Source organism: Ovis aries, chromosome 5 (genome assembly GCF_016772045.2).
Source record: "Ovis aries strain OAR_USU_Benz2616 breed Rambouillet chromosome 5, ARS-UI_Ramb_v3.0, whole genome shotgun sequence".
Lineage (NCBI taxonomy): Eukaryota > Metazoa > Chordata > Mammalia > Artiodactyla > Bovidae > Ovis > Ovis aries.
Window position 1 is genome coordinate 46,803,366 of NC_056058.1, and position 17,796 is coordinate 46,821,161.

At 38.7% G+C, this 17,796-nt stretch overlaps 1 protein-coding gene across 8 annotated transcripts in view; it reads right to left on the bottom strand.

Annotated features, from left to right (window-relative positions):
• KLHL3 (kelch like family member 3) overlaps nucleotides 1-17,796 on the bottom strand; it is a 130,485-nt gene that overhangs the window by 99,668 nt on the left and 13,021 nt on the right. For 6 of the 8 annotated variants that reach the window (XM_060415762.1, XM_042250910.2, XM_042250911.1 and 3 more), the window contains exon 2: nucleotides 10,885-11,004. The exons of the other annotated variants lie outside the window; for them this stretch is intronic. In XM_060415762.1, coding sequence (XP_060271745.1) covers nucleotides 10,885-10,922 — 38 coding nt within the window. In that variant the 5' untranslated portion in view covers nucleotides 10,923-11,004. The remainder of the gene's footprint in view (nucleotides 1-10,884; nucleotides 11,005-17,796) is intronic. 8 annotated transcript variants of the gene reach the window in all.

Genomic DNA, 17,796 nt, shown 5'->3' on the forward strand with positions numbered 1-17,796 from the left:
AAGTCTAAATCAATAAGATATATGTACTCCAATGTTCACAACAGCACTATTTGTAATAGCGAAGACATGGAAGCAACCCAAATGCCCAGATGACTGACTTAAGAAGATCACACACACACACACACACTCTCTGGAATATTACCCAGTGATAAAAAAGAACCAAAAATCACCATCTGCAGCAACATGTGTGGACCTAGAAAATATTATGCTTAGTGAAATAAGTCAGAAAGAGAGAGACAAGTACTATACGATATTACATGTGAAATGTAAAAAATAATACAAATGAATGTATGTACAAAACAGAAACAGACCCACAGACACAGAAAACAAATTTATGGTTACCAAAGACGAGGGGAAAGGGGCAAACTAGGAATACAGGATTAAAATGTATAAATTACTATACATAAAAGAGATAAGCAACAAAGATTTACTGTACAGCACAGGAAATTATACTCAATATCCTATAACCTATAAATGAAATATAATCTGCAAAAAAAATCAGTATACTATATATTGAAACTATTAATAATACAATATTATAAATCAAGCAAACTTTGATTTTAAAAAGTTATACTAAAAGCAAGAAGTAAAAAATAATGTAAAGGCTAAAAACAAAGATACACGTCAAAAGAAAAACAGAAAGCAGTATACTAAGGTATCTCATTACTGCCTTTATTTTATTACTATAGTAAAAAAGAAAACCATATTGGACAATAATCTAAAAAGAAAAAAAGATGAAGCAGAGAATTGTTTGCAGTGGCCAGACAAGAAATTAAAACTGTAAAGATGAGATAGAAGATTGTCTCTCATTTCCAGGCCTGATCAGGAGGTGCTTTTCCAACAAGGACCACGTCCCCACTTGCTAGCTGGCCAATGAGTCAGAAGACAAACAGCCATCAGGGTTCTGCTGCCCAGAAGCAGCTGTTGGTTTGACCAGAGCAGAGTGATGAAGTACAAAAAGAGGAGCAAGTTTGCTTGGTTACCATGCCAGCAGCTCATTTTCTACCATGGAAGTATAAAGAACAGGAAACAGGTAAATTGTGTGATTCATAAATTGCAAAGAACGTGTGTGCCTGAACAAAAAAAGCTTAAAACTGGAGGAGGGGAATGTGAAAATAATGCAGGAAATAATCCCAGGTCCCTGGAATATCAGGTACCATTTCATTAGCCTGACCCCTGGATGTCCAGGTGCTTCACCCTGGCCTTCCTCCAAACAAAGTATGCCTCTCCCCAGTTCTGACTGAAATCGCCCAAATCAATCAAGTGTCTATTCAGGCCCTCTTTCTCTCCCTGCATCACCCATTCCACTCTAGTTTTTTCAGGCAGTCACCTAAACACCTTAAAACTTGATATAATCTTTGAACACCACCAGAATGCAAGTGAGATTGAGGGCAAGGCTTGGATTGTCCCACCTACTGCCATACTCCTAAAGCACATCATCATCATAGGCTAACACAGAATGTTCAGTTTGTTGCAGGAACTCATAAAATATCTAAGGAATACCTATTATTATCATTATGTTACTTTCTGTTTCAGTTAGCAATTCTACTTCTAGGAATTAATTCTATAGAAATAATTGTAAATGTGCACAAGTACTTAAAAACAGTGACAGCACTAATGTGCTGTCACTGTTCTAAGCACTTAACTTATTCTATTAACAAGCCAGCAAGACTGGAACTATTATTAGCCTCATTATATGGCTGACAAAAGTGAGGTTGGGGATATTAATTAACTTGTTCAGGGTCACACAGCTAATCAGCACTGGAGCCGAAGTTTAAAACCAGGCTGTCTGGCTCCAGAGTCTATGCTTGTGACCAGTGCATGATCCTGCCCTACACAAAACCACTGTGAGTATCATACAAAACTACTGTGAGTATCATTTATGCAAGGAATTGGAAAACCTAGACATTCAACAACAGGGAACTGCTTTTAAAAAAATAAAAATAGAGTATCATTCAACCACTTTAAATGAAGTTGTAGAACGGTTAGTAACATTTAAAAAATTGTTCAACAAAATATTAAGAATAAAAATCTGGTTGAACACACACACTACATAACAGATAATCAACAAGGACCTACTGTATAGCACAGGGACTTCTACCCAATATTCTGTGATAACCTATAAGAGAAAAAATCCTAAAAAGAATGAATATATGTATAACTAAATAACTTTGCTGTACATCTGAAACTAACACAATTGTAAATCAACTATACCCCCAATAAAATTAAAATATTTTTAAAATTAAAAATCACCCATAGGAAAAAAAAATCCAGTTGAGTCATACTTTTTAAAGAAAAAAAGATCTTCTCCTAAATGATAATAATGGTTTCCACTGTGACTTTTCCCTCACCTGTATTTTCTAAATATTCTACAATATATTCTTTTTACCAAAAAAAAAAAAATTGAAAGAAAAATTTTAAATTTAAAGAAAAGCTAAAGGGAAATCCATGCCCAAACCTGAACTAAAATTTCCCAAGAAAAACATAAACAGATTGTGGTCCATTTGAAAAAAAATAAAATGAGGAAGAACAAGATTGTGACGGCTAATGTTTTGTGCCAAGTCAACCAGGATAAGGGATGCCCAGATAGTTGATGAAATATTATTGGTGGGTGTGTCTGCAAAGGTCTTTCCAGAAGAGATTAGCCTTTGAACTGGTAGACTGAGAAAAGAAGATCTCTTTCACCAATGTAGGTGGGCAACATCCAATTTACGGAGGGCTTGCATAGAACAAAAAGGTGGAGGAAGGATGAAGTCCTTCTCTCCTTAAGATGGACTATACATTATCTTCTGCCCTCAGACATCAGAGGTCTTGGTTCTTAGGGCTTTGGACCACAAGACATACTCCACTGGCTCTTGTTTCTCAGGATTTCAGATTTGGACTGAATTATACCACTAGCTTTCCTGGTTCTCCAACATGGAGACAGCAGACTGTGGGAATTCTCAGCCTCCATAATCAAGTGAGCCAATTTCAATAATAAATCTCCTCTTATATATATCTTGTTTTTTCAGAGAAGCAGAACCAATAGCATATATATAAATAAATAATAAAAATAGATGTTATTGGTTTTGTTTCTCTGAAAAACCCTGACTAATACAAAGATTATTCACTTAAGTTTCAGCAAATGACCAGTGTTTTCCAAAATAAGTTTCACAAAACACTCGGTCTGTACATAACAACCAAAGAGGGTTCAAAACCATGAGGGAAACCCTCAGTTAGACAAGTTTATTGTATGACTTCTCAGAGGTTTTAATCTACCTATATATATCATGAATCTTGGAGGAGAGTATAACAGTTTTATATAGCATTTTTAAAACTCATTTTGGCTCAGATCTATTTTCCCACAGAGCATCTTGAGAAAATGTTTCTCAGAAGAGACTGGCAAATGGTAATTTACACAAAAGAGAAGCACCAGGACTGTTAGAAGAGGTTAAATCCAAGTCGAGGCTCTTAAGGAAAAATGCAAAAGTGTGGTAACTTGCAACAACAAAAAAAAGGGAGGACATAGCAGGATTTTCAGTTATTTAAGCAAAAGGAAAAAATATTAATAATATAAAGTGAGAGTTGGGGGGAATTCTGTGGGCAAAGCTATTTCCTAAGCTCTGCCTTTAAGTAGTTACTGGAGTGGGCTAAACCAGGCAAAATAAGGTATGGTGAGAGACCAAAAGTCTTCTTTCCCCAAGTCTATTGACATATAACATTGTGTAAGTTCCAAGTGTATAATGTGATGATTTGATATATACTGTGAAATAATTACCACAATAAGGTAATACATCCATCACCACACATAGTTACAACTTTTATTCTTCTGGCGAGAACTTTTAAGATCTACTCTTCTAGAAACTTTCAAGTATACAATACAGTATTGATAACTATAGTTACCACATTACACATAAGATCCCCAGAACTTACTCTTCTTATAATTGGAAGTTTGTACCCTTTGGCCAACACTTCATTTCCCACAACCTCCACTTCCTGACAACCACTAATGTACTCTCTGAGAGCTCAGGTTTTTTAGACTTCATATATAAATGAAATCATGCAGTCTTTGGTTTTCTCTGACTTACTTCACTAAATACAATGCCCTCAAGGTTTATCCACGTTGATGCAAATGACAAAACTTCTTTTACAGTTGAATAATATTCCATTGTGTTAATATACCATATCTTATTTATCCATTCATTCTCTGACCAAAACCTAATGTTGTGTTCATGTCTTTGCTACTGTGAATACCGCTGCAATGAACCTGGAGGTACAGATATCTCTTCGAGAAAGTGATTTCATTTTCTTCAGATACATGCCCAGAGTGTGATTGCTAGATTGTATAGCAGATCAATTTTTAATTTTTTGAGGAACTTCCATGTTGTTTTCAATAGCGGCTGTACTAATTTGCATTCCTACAAATAGCACACAAAGGTTCCCTTTTCTCCACAGCCTCAGCAGCACTTGTTATCTCTTAGAGTTTTTTGTTTGTTTGTTTGATAATAGCCACTCTAACAGGTGTGAGGTGATACCTCATTGTGGTTCTGATTTGAGTCTCCCTCATGATGAGTAATGTTAAGCCCCTTCCCATGTACCTGTTGGCCATTTGGGTATCTTTTTTGGAAAAAATGTTTATTCAGGTCCTTTGCCCATTTTTAACCATTTCTTTTGAGTTCAATGTTTTATGTATTTTAGATATTAACCCTTCCTCAAATTTATGGTGTGCCAGTATTTTCTCCCTTTCATAGGTTGCCTTTTCATTTTGTTGATCATTTCCTTTGCTGTGCAGAAGCTTTTAGTTTAATGAAGTCCTATTTGTTTATTTTCCCCCCTGTTTTCTTCCAGGAGTTTTATGGTTTCGGGTCTTAACATTTAAGTTTTAAATCCATTTTGAGTTAATTTTTGTGAGTGGTATAAGATCAGCATCCAATTTCATTCTTTTGCAGGTGAACATCTAGTTATCCCAATACCATCTGATGAAAGACTATCCATCCGTTCCCCATTAAATACTCTTGGCTCCCCTGCCAAATATGAGTTGACCATATCCATGTGGGTTTATTTCTGGGCTCTCAATTCTGTTCCACTGGTCTATATGTCTATACCATACTGTTCTGATTACCACAACTTTGTCACATATACTTGACCCTTGAACAATTTGGGGATTAGGAGTGCCAACTCCCCCCTACATGCAGTGGAAAACCCACATCTAACTTTATATCAGCTCTCCATATCCACAATTTCATATCAGAGATATGGAATCACAAATAGTGCAGTACTACAGCAGTTAGTGAAAAAAAAAAATTCAAATAAGTGGACCCTCACAGTTCAAACCCATGTTGTTCAAGGGCCAACTGTAGTTTGAAATCAGAGAGTGCGATATTTCCAACTATGTTCTCCTTTTACAAGATTGCTTTGGCTATTCATGGTCTTTTGTGATTCCATTCAAATTTTAAGAATGTTTTCTCTATTTTTGTGAAAAAATGCCATGGAAATTTTGATAGGGATTGCAGTGAATCTACAGATAGCTTTGGGGAGTATGAACATTTTAACACTATTCTTTTGATGCAAGAACACAGGATATCTTTCATTTGTGTCTTCTTCAATCTCTCTCATCAAGTTTTCAGTGTACAGATCTTTCACCTTCTTGGTTAAATTTATTATTAAATGTTTTATTGTTGTGACACTATTTAAAATGAGATTGTTATCTTTATTTCTTTTTCAGATAACTATCAGTGTATAGAAATGCAACTGATTTTTGTATGTTGATTTTGTATCCTGTAAATTTACCAAATTTATTTTTAAGTTCTAACAGTTTTTTTGGTGGAGTCTTGTGGGGTTTTTTATATACAGAACCATGTTATCTGCAAAACAGACAATTTTATTTCTTCCTTTCTAATTTGGATGCCTTTTATTTCTTTCTGTTGCCTAATTACTCTGGCTAGAACTTCCAGTACTGTGATCAAAAAAAGTAGTAAAAGTGGGCACCCTTGTCTTGTTCCTGACCTCAAAGGAAAAGCTTTCAAATTTTCACCATTCAGTATGATGTTAGCTATGGGTTTGTCACATAGGGCTTTTAACATGTTATGGTATAATCCTTCTAAACCCAATTTGCTGGGATGTTGAATTTTGTTAAACACTTTCCCTGCTCTATTAAAAAGATGTTATGGCTTTTATCCTTCATTCTATGAACATGGTGTATCATCTTTATTGATTTACCTTGAATCACCCTTGCATCCCAGGGATAAATCTCAGTTGATCATAGTATTTGATCCTTTCATCAGATCATATTTTACCAGATCATACATATACTGTTTGCTAGTATTTTGTCTCAGAGAAGGCAAAGGCAACCCATTCCAGTACTCTTGCCTGAAAAATCCCATGGGTGGAGGAGCCTGGTAGGCTGCAGTCCATGGGGTCGTAAAGAGTCGGACACGACTGAGCAACTTCACTTTCCCTTTTCACTTTCATGCATTGGAGAAGGAAATGGCAACCCACTCCAGTGTTCTTGCCTGGAGAATCCCAGGGACGGGGAGCCTGGTGGGCTGCCATCTATGGGGTCGCACAGAGTCGGACACGACTGAAGCAACTTAGCAGCAGCAGTAGTATTTTGTTTAAAAGTTTTACGTTAATACTTGTCAGGGATATTGGTCTATAGTTTTCTTTTCTTGTAGTGTCCTTATCTCGCTTTCATATCAGGGTAATGCTGGCCTCGTTAAAATGAGTTTGGGAGTGTTTCATCCTCCTCAAGTTTTGGGAAGAGTTTGAGAAGGATTGGTGTTAATTCTTCTCTGAAATTTGGTAGAATTCACCAGTGAAATGATCCAGTCACGGGCTTTTCTTTGTTGAGAGATTTTTGCTCACTGATTCAATCTCCTTAATTATTATTGGTTTGTTCAGGTTCTCTACTTCTTGATTCAGTCTTGGTAGTTCATATGTTTCAAGGAGTTTATCCATTTGCTCTAGGTTATCCAATTTGTTGGCATATAATTGTTTATAGTGGCCTCTTACAATCATTTGTATTTCTGTGATAACAGTTGTAATGTCTCCTTTTTCATTTATAATTTTGGGTTCTCTCTCTTTTGTCTTCGTTAGTTTAGCTAAAGATTTGTCAATTGTGTTTATTCTTTCAAAAAAACTCTTAGCTTCATTTTTTTCCTATTGTCGTTCTAATCTGTATTTCATTTGATCTCTGCTCTTTTTTTTTAAGTCACTTCAGTCATGTCTGACTCTGTGGTGACCCCACAGACGGCAGCCGACCAGGCTCCCCCATCCCTGGGATTCTCCAGGCAAGAACACTGGAGTGGGTTGCCATTTCTGATCTCTGCTCTAATCTTTATTAATTCTTTCCTTCTGCTAATTTTGAGTTTTGATTAAACTTCTTTTCTAATTCCTCCATGTGTAAAGTTAGGTTGTTTATTTGGAGACCTGAAGCCTTAAATCAGACAAAGGACACAAGCCATACTCAAGGGAACAAAATGAGGAACTTCAATAGTGTCTAGGGAACACAATACAAATTCTTTAGTAACAAAGAAACATTAGGGATGAATGTTAGCACTATCCACTACCTAAAACAACTATGGATGGAGCTTCTAGAAAATCTGGCAGGAAGCCTAATATTAATAAAAATTGAGCAATAGAGCGTAAGACAAATCTAATTTAACTTGGTTTTTAATGCCAAAGCCTAGACCCTGCAGAAAAGAAACTCAAGTAAATGAATATAGAATTTTTTTTTACAAGTAGTTCAAACCCCTACACAACAATCACATCTTCAGCTATACATGCTTTGCTCATGCCATTTTCTCTGCCTGGAAGACATCTCCCTAACCTTACCACTTTTCGTTTCTCTAACTCTTACTTGTCCTTTAGAATTTAGCTCAAGCATCTTTCCCCTTAGGATATGTTCTCCAAAGTTGCAGTTTTACATGCTTTCTTTCATGACACCCTCTAAGAAACTAATAATTACTGCACAACTACCACCTGGCAGGCACCTGATACATTTTTCCTTCATAACACTTATTTGCACTGTAGGAAGACCATTTTCATTGACCTATTATCATTTTTTACCTTGCACCCTCTCCCACACATCTCAGAGCCAGCCAGTGTGTCTGGGGATCTTTAGTGAATAACTCAAAGCTCCTATGAAGTACTAGGTGCTAGAGACTAAAATGATTCAGAAATTGTTCCTGGCCTCAGGAAGCTCATGAACTACAGAGAAAAGAGGAGATAAACAGTTACAACATACAATAGGATGAAATCTGTGATAAATAATGGCATTGGTACAACAAACACATCAAAAGATCAACATCACTAATTATTAGAGAAACGCAAATCAAAACTACAATGAGGCATCACCTCACCCTGATCAGAATGGCCATCATTAAAAAATCTACAAATAATAAATACTGAAGAGGGTGTAGAGAAAAGGGAATCCTCCTACACTGTCAGTAGGAATGTAAATTGGTACAGCCACTATGGAGAACAGCATAAAAATTCCTTAAAAAAGAAAATAGACTTACCATATGATCCAGCAATCCCATTCCTGGGCATATATCCAGGAAAGACAAAAACTCTAATTCAAAAAGAGACATGTACTCCATATATTGGCTATTTACAATAGCCAAGATATAAAAGTAACCTAAATGTCTACTGATAGATGAATGGATAAAGAAGATATGGTATATACATTTTTTTCATGCTGTGAATATATTTATTCATTAATATGTACAGGAATTTGTTAATTTTCCTTTTCCTTCCCTTTTTAACTATATTATGTTTCTTCATATGTTAACATCCATAAAATGTACATATGTACATTTTTGCAGAGTTAACATCATAGAAAACTAGATGGCATCTAGCAGCTAACGGCAAATTATGGCTTAATGACAGTGTTTCTCTTTTTCTTTTAAGTGGAAAAGCACTGATAATGATGCATTTTACAAATGATAAATGTCTTTAAGACTTTTTCAAGGTAATAAATAGGTGCTGGTGGTAGTAAAAACAAAAAGAGAAGAAGAAGATACGGTGTGTGTGGGGGGGTGTGTGTGGGGGTGTATGTGTATACATACATACATACATATATAAGCTTCCCTGGTAGCTCAGCTGGTAAAGAATCTGCCTGCAATGCAGGAGACCTGGGTTCGATCCCTGGGTTGGGAAGATCCCCTGGAGAAGGGAACAGTTACCCACTCCAGTATTCTGGCCTGGAGAATTCCACAGACTGTATAGTCTGTGAGATCGCAGAGTCGAACACAACCGAGCAACTTTCACTTTCATGTAGATCACCATTATATGTGTGTGTGTGTGTGTGTGTGTGTAAAACATTATATATATAACAGAATACTACTCAGCCATTTAAAAAAATGCCATTTGCAGCAACATAGATGGACCTAGAGATTGTCATACTAAAAGTGAAGAAAGTCAGAGAGAGCAAGATAAATATCACATGATATCACTTAGATGTGAAATCTAACATTACAATTCAAATGAACTTATTTACAAAAGAGACATAGACACTCAGACACAGAAAATAGACTTATGGTCACCAAAGGTGAAAGGGTAGGAGAGAGACAAATTAGGAGTTTGGAATTAACAGATATATACTACTATATCTAAAACAGATAAGCAACAAGGATTTACTTTATAGCATAGGGAACCATGGGGCTTCCCTTGTGGCTCAGCTGGTAAAGAATCCGCCTGCAATGTGGGAGACTTGGGTTCGATCCCTGGGCTGGAAAGATCCCCTGGAGAAGGGAAAGGCTACCCACTCCAGTATTCTGGCCTGCAGAATTCCGATAGTTCAGTTGGGAAAAAATCCACCTGCAATACAGGAGACCCCGGTTCGATTCCTGGGTCAGGAAGATCCGCTGGAGAAGGAATAGGCTATACACCCCAGTATTCTTGGGCTTTCCTTGTGGATAAGCTGGTAAAGAAACTGCCTGCAATGAGGGAGACCTGGGTTTGATCCCCAGGTTAGGAAGATCCCCTGGAGAAGGGAAAGGCTGCCCACTCCAGTATTCTGTCCTGGAGAATTCTATGGACTGAACAGTCCCTGGGGTCCCAAAGAATCGGACACAACTGAGTGACTTTCACTTTCACAGGGAACTCTATATTCAATATCTTATAATAACCTATAATGGATAAGAACCTGAAAAGTATATATAACTGAATCACTTTGCTATACATCTGAAAATATCACAACATTGTAAATCAACTGTATTTCAATATAAAAGAAAAATAATTGCATGGGCAAAGGAAGCTCTGATAAAGAAGAGGTTGTATGCACAGCCTTCATACAAAAAAACTCATTCAATGTCCTGAACCTGTCTTGCAACAAAGCTCAGCAAACATGCACCTTGGCCTTACAAATAGTCTGCATACCCCTCACTGTTTAGCTCAGTGAGAATGAGTGCTTTTGCACTTCATTTCTTTCTTTATAGAGTTAAATTGTATTTTAGAAGCTAGGTGTTCTCCCTGTCGTGTGGTTGCCTCGACAAAGACAAAGTTGAGACCAAAGAAAGAGAGAGAGGCCAAAAGAAAATGCATGGCATCTGCAATCTTTAATCTGCAAGTGTGTGTAGGTGTTGCAATCACTCTATTATTGGCCTTCAAGCAGCTGGTTCAGTTGGAAATCAAATTTATGAACAGAACTGCTGCGACCATAAGGGATTTTTCCCCAGTGATTAAGCACTAAAATGATAGGTGTTAAATAAATACAAAGAGAGAGCTTTGGGGGAGTCATTCTGTCTCTATCAGAATTCGAAAGGGAAAGCCAACTGACTGAGAGTGGGTGGGGAAGAGTCAGACTTCACTAGATGGTGGTGTTCTGACTTCTGTTCTCAAACCCTGATGACGCTCACCCAGTAAGTTCCTTCCAAAAGGGCATGGGCAAAATAGGAAAAGTACCTCCGCAGTTCATTCATAACCTTGAACGCCTTCCCCATGTGGGCAGGATTGACAGTGACGGTCCTCTGGTTCTTTTCATCATCCCCAGTTTGTATCAGGGGCTGGGAGCTCGGTTTGATACTGTGAACAGGAAGGGAGAGGGAGAGGAGAGAGAGGATCACATGTTGGCAAACTCATTGATCCAACTGTCACAAACCCATCCATTTACCCACCCACCAGGGGCATCTCTGTCAGTCTGTTCTCTTCACCACAGGCCCAGAAGGGAAGGAAATCACTGGGTCAGGAATTTCTTCAGGATCTTCCAGTGCAAAATGTACCCCTCAGACCCTAGTTAGCTTCTTCCATCCAGCACTGGTGTGACTTTGCGGGAGGTCCTTATTCTCCATCTCTCCATCCCTAAAAGGGTATGGGGTAAGGGGCAACTAAGCATTGTACCACTCACTTCACAGGGGTGTAGGTTCATTCAACAAACATTTAGTGGAGCTTACTAAATGGTTTAAATTCAAGAGAAACACAATAGCTAAGTCACAGATCGTGCTTTCACAAAGCGTAGAATTCAGTGATGGAGAAAGCCAAGTCAACATTTAAACATATCAGAGTATTATGATCTGATTGGAATTACAGAAGCACAAAGGGATTCCCCGGTGGTGCCAGTGGTAAAAAACCTGCCTGCCAATGCAGGAGACATAAGAGATGCAGGTTCGATTTCTGGGTAGGAAGATCCCCTGGAGGAGGAAATGGCAACCCACTCCAGTATTCCTGTCTGCAGAATCCCATGGACAGAGGAGCCTGGTAGGCTATGGTCCATAGGGTCACAAAGAGTCAGACACAACTGAGGCAACTTAGCATGCACGCCCACACAGAAGCACAAAGGACAGGCAACTATCTCAGTGATGGCAGGTTGAGGAAAAACTTACTGGAAGCTGAGGAAGAATAGAAATCTTAAGGAATAGCAGAAATTAACCAGGTAAGAAGTAAGATGGGGACACAGAGGAAACAATATGAACAAAGACCTAGAGAAAAGGAGTCCAGTGGAATCAGAGCACTAGAAGTTCAGTAAAACTAAAAGTAATCTTATAAGTGCCACATAAAAACAAAGCTAAGGAGTTTGGGTTTCATTCTAAAACAATGAGAAGCCCTCAGTTTTAAGCAAAGAAGCAGAGCAGGAAGCAAGTGAATACATGTGTGCTTTAGGAAGATCACATTGGCCACAGCGTGGAGAATAGTGGCATAACAGTGAAAGCTTTGGAGAAACCATAATCCCATAGAAAGACAAGGGATTGTAACTGTTATAAAATGACTGTATGTGGGTTAGGTGAGCAAGTGGTGACTAGCAAGAGGCACCTATAATCTCAAAGCCTTCTACACCAAAGACAAAACACTCAAATTCCTGTGGGATGCCAGCGAGATGCTCAATCACTTCCAAGCAACATGTCTCAACTTGATGGTGAGGTGGGAAAGAAGAATCAAAAAAATAAGCAAGAAAAGGACTTTCTCCCCAAACTGATAAAACTATTCAGCTCCAAGCCAAGTCTGGGACCTTGGAGTTACGTCTGTTTGGACCAGGCTAAGCTTTGCCTTCTCACAGAAAACCAGAACCTTCTCCACTGGTGTAGATTTGGGGACCCACAGTTCAAACCAACTCTAAGACACTGCCAGTAACTTCCTTTGCCTTTCTCTAGTGAGCCTCTGTTAATGTTACCACCTAGCCTTGCAAACTGGCTCAAGAAAGGGGTTGCCATGGTTAAGATAAAGTTTCAGAGACCTGAGAGTCTCTCTAGATCTCACACTGGGAATGGTAACATTGGAACATTCCAATATAAACAGCATGCCAGACCCACAGCTTGTCTAACCAGGATACTCGCCTCTACTGGCTTCCTTCCCACTTTTAGTTCAGCAGGAAAATGTAAGCCACAGACATCTGAACTGTGGGACTGTCTGCATTCTAGGTACAAAGAAGTTAGCTAAGCACAGGATGATAAATATCAAGGCAGAATCATGTGTTTAAAAACATTAAGAAAATCTCAAAACAGAGAAAGTTATCAAGGAGAGGGAGGACCTAGTAAAAATTTAAAACTTCCTATTAAAAATCCCACAAGTACAATTTCTTTTATAACTTAAGTGTCCTTCCCTACTCCAGGCCAGATAGATGTAAATTTCTATTCTATACTAAAAGCTTAATGATTTTGCTTTTGATATTTAAGCCCTTCTTTTATCTAATGTTGATTTTTACGTCACCATGAAATATGGATCTAATTTTTCCTGTAAGTTCCACTTATTGAATACCTTTTCTTTTTCCCCACTCACCTTGTTATGTCACCTTTAGACATATATCACAGAATGATAAACATAAAATGTCCTAATGAATATTCTTGTCATCTTCCTCATTTTAAATTTTAAAAAGATGTTTGTGATGTTTCCTCATTGTATACTAATTTTAGGATTTTTGTAGATGGCCTTTATCAAATTAAGAAACTCACATTTTAATTTTAATCATAAATTATATTAATTTTATCAAACCTTTTTGTGAATCTAATGAGATGATCATATGGATGTTTCCCTTTAATCTGTTAATGTGGTATATGACATATTTTCTAATACTAAACTATATTTGCATTTCTGGAACAAATTTAGAAACTGTAAAACATTGCACAAATATTCATTATAAATACTGTCTTCAAATTGCAGAGACTTAAAAGCCAGGAAGAGAAAATATCTGGTATTGATCAGAGAACAACTAAAGGTTTCTGACAGAAACTTTATGAGATTAGAGTTCACAAAGGCCCAGTGGACAGACATTATTAGTTCTATTTTACATACATGGGATGGATGTAGATCAAAGAGAGACATTCTGGAAGTGCTGACAACAATCCCCTGTGACTAGTAACTGGGGAGCTTGCTCTTCCTTGTTGTGTTTGTCTTTGAATTTTCCAGTCTTCCAGGATGGCCCAGTAGGTTAAGTTTTGCCTTCTCTATGAAGTCCTTTGACTACTTCATTCCTAAGTGATCTCTGCCTCCCCTAAACTGTTGTAGAATTTCTGGCCTGTAACTCAGCTGCACATAGGATACAAACCCATGTTTGATGACCTTTTCATAGCACATATTTGAACACCCAGCCCCCCATGCTAGACTCCTTATTCCTGGTAAGCAAGGACGATGTGTCCAAGGACTCTCAACAGTTCAGCCTGCCCAGCAGAAGGCCATGCCCACAGCATGTCTTCATGACATATTTACCATCAGTGAAATCTGATCTGAAAACCCTCCACTTTGTCCCTATGGGTGGTAGACAGTAGAGCAGAGTGGGGATGGTCTACCCAAACACTGCCCCTTTCCCTAACAATCTTAAAAATGAAAGGTGGTCTTCAAAATTAAACTGTAAATTAATACACATAAAATCTTATAATAGTTATGAGTTATAAACAAAAATACATAAACTGTAAACATTAGGCCCTCTTTCATGGCATGCCACCTCCCACAGCCTTTTCTCCCACCCTCCCCTCTCCTCTAAAGTCCAGATCCATATATCCAGTATCTGAACTGACTCCCCAACTTAGATTTTTCATAGTAACTTATACTCAACTGATGGCTCCCCGCCCTCTCTGAAGCCTACTCATCTTTCTGTACTCTCAGTCTCAGAGTCAAACCCAACTACCCAATCACCTATGCAAGGCAGAAACTAGGATATCATCTTTGATGTCTTCTTCACTCCGTCTCTCACTTTACATACTACCACAAGTCCCATCAGTCCTAGGTCCTTTAATCTCTCTCTACCCCATTCCCTTCTCACAGTCACTGCTACTACAACTTCAGTCCAGGTCATCATGATCTCTTACCTGGGTTACTACAGTAACGTCCTCCTCAAAGACTTCAGAATGATCTTTACAGAATGTCACTGTGCACATGGCATGTCCTATGTGAAACCTCTCACTGGTTCCTCACTGCATACAGAAGAAATCTCAGAGACCCAGCCTGATGCTTCCTCATCTCATTACTGTCCTGAAGACTCTGTTACTCAAGTACTAAAATATTCACAATTGCCTAAATATATCAAGCTCTTTTGCCCTATCCCCACCCGTTGTCCCCTATGTCTAGCTCATTTTCATCAACCCTCAGACCTCTTGCTGACGGTCTCCCACTTCGCAGGCAGATTCTTTACTGTCTGAGCCACCAAGGAAGCCCATTAGTAAAATAATTAGGAAGAGATGAATCTTTACTATGTCAATATAATTTATTAGTAAATCACATAATTTTTAAAATAAGGGCTGTATTTAAATGACTGACTCACAAAATTCTTAAAAATTTAGCAAGCAGCTCTAGCAAGTGGGTGAGTGCTGGTTCTTGCATACCACTGCCCACCCTAGATTTTGAGCTCCATGAGAATCAGGATGGTGTCTTATTTCCCTCTATATTATTAGCCTATGGCACATGGCAGGTACTCAATAAATTATTGAGTAACTGAATGGATGGATTAGCAAATGAGGTATAACTATCAACTATCCCATTTTTCTCACATCCTCTAAAATAATTATAGCTTTATCCCTCTCAACTCCCCCCCCCCAACCCCGTCCTTCCCCAAAGGAGGTGGTAGGGGGAGGGGAGGAGCTTTCTTAGCCAACCTAGCTTCCTGCATTGGTGATACAGAATCAGGAAGCTCTTGACAGGAAGCAGGGCAGGCAGGGGTAGAAGAGAAAGTCACAGTCCTCTAGAGAAGAAGGAAGAAAGCAAGAAGAGTTACTGCCTCTTGCATTAGTTCTTAGGCTCTTTTCATCACTAAGAAAAATCCAGGCAATGAATAGAAAGGACAATAGCATGCATGTCAGCAAAGCAGGAGACATAGAAACCTCGGAGCATCTAATTGTCCAGACTGGGGGAATCTGCCAAGAGGAACTCTGGAGCATCCAGGGTGTGAGAGAATGGAGAGGAGAGGAAAGGGGAGTCTAAGAAACACTGCTGAGAGTTAAGAACTGCATCCCTGCTGAAAATCTTCAAGAGATGCAAATAAAGTTCAGGCAGCATGGGCCGCACAGATAGAGCCCAAGCACATGATGGTCAAGCTATAAATGAGACAGAATAAAGAGAGGCAAAGTCACCTACGGGGGTCAGCACAACTCTGTGAGTCCGAGGAAGGCTATGCCGAATGTATCAAAATCCCTCAATAAAGAAAATGCCCTTTAAAAAAAAAAAAAGGTAAGAAAATTTCCTTTAGAAAGGGAAATCCAAAAACAAGAATCAGGCTGAGAAAGCTCTTGGTCCAGCTCACCCCACACTATGGAAGAAATGATTTAATCATCAGACAGTCATTAGGTTCCGCCTCATGTCAGATCCCTGCTGTGGAACTTGAAGCCTATAAACGCTCAAATGACCTTACTCAGTCCCCAGCTCACAAATGCGGCCTCTTGATCAAGTTGGCTTCCCCTGTGGCTTTCCTTTAGGAAGCAAGAAAGTATGGTAGCAGGCCCTCAGGAACATTGTGCCAGTAATACTTTTCATCACAAATTAATAAAATGACATTCTGACTGCTGTACCTCAGTTTCTCATGAAGAGTTCATCAGCATGACTCCACTTCTTCAGGTCTGGGCAGCAAAGGACAAGAGAAGATTTTGGAACCTACCGGGCTCTGGGTAAACTAGCTCTGGGAGAACTAGCATATTTCTCAATCCTAAAGTTCAAGGCCAAAATGAACCAACTGAGATTTCTCCATCTGGATGAATGAATGACCTGGCTCTTGAAGATAACCAAGTAACAGGATTCAGGGCATGATAGTACTGCCCTGTCCTCAAGGAACACCCCCACACACAGACTGCTATAGAGCTCCATATTCTCCTACTTTTTCACTTGGGCCACCTCAGTTCAAGCATCAGTTGATCCCCTGCAACAGGCCACACGGACCCAGGGAAAATAACGCATCAGTAAGCTATGGTTCCTGGGTAGTAACAGTTAACGTTTACTGAAAGCTTACTTTACCCCTACTATCTCATTTTATCTTCAGAACAACCCTATAAAGGATAACCTCCTCAGGCACTGAGATAAAACTTGGCCAGAAATCCCACATAACTACTAAGTGGAGAACTGCCACTCAGACCCATGTCTAATCCACTCCAGGGCCTATGCTCTTCATAGCAATGTCCACTGTCTTGGGACAATGTCCACAGCCCAACAGGTCAAGGGAGACTCCATCCTTATGATCCACTCTCTGAGGTTCTTCATGGTGTGGCCAAACCAAGCCAATGAGAAAGACTGAATCCCCTAGGACCTGTGCCATGGCACTATTTCACTTCACTGATTGTGGGGAACTACAGTATGTACTGGAGTTAATATTATTAATTGGACAGAACTCAGAATTTTCATACAAGCCTGTCATGACGCATCAAAGCTGGTCAGCAGCTGCTGCCATTCTTGTAATGTGCTCTTTCATAAACCAGTTCAAGAACAGGTATGTTACTAATCACATTCCTAACAGTCCAATTCACAAATAGCTTCCTTCCAAACCAAGATGGCAATCACTTCAGCAGGCTGTGTAAAAATGCAAAATATAAGAAAAACATGAGTTCAGACAGACAGAATGAGACAAGGGGAGAGAAAGACTGAAAGAAAACACAGCCCTCATTATGTGGCCTTTTGGAAGCCAAACTTCTATTAGGTTTGAATAGGAGAGCTGAACTCTTCCATGTGTGTGGTTTTGATAGAGGTTACAATAGACTTTCACAAGTTAAAAAGAAAAGTCCATGAAAGCAGGGCTGAAAGTCTGAAAACCCTTTTAAATTATAAAAAGTTACAGATTTGTAACTTGACCACCATTGAACTTGATAGAGAAAAAAAATTTAAGAACAAAACATGTTCAAGTTATTTTTTACACAGTGCATCAATGCTCTTTTCAGTCTAACCTAGTTTCAAGGTTTATCCAGAAATTGA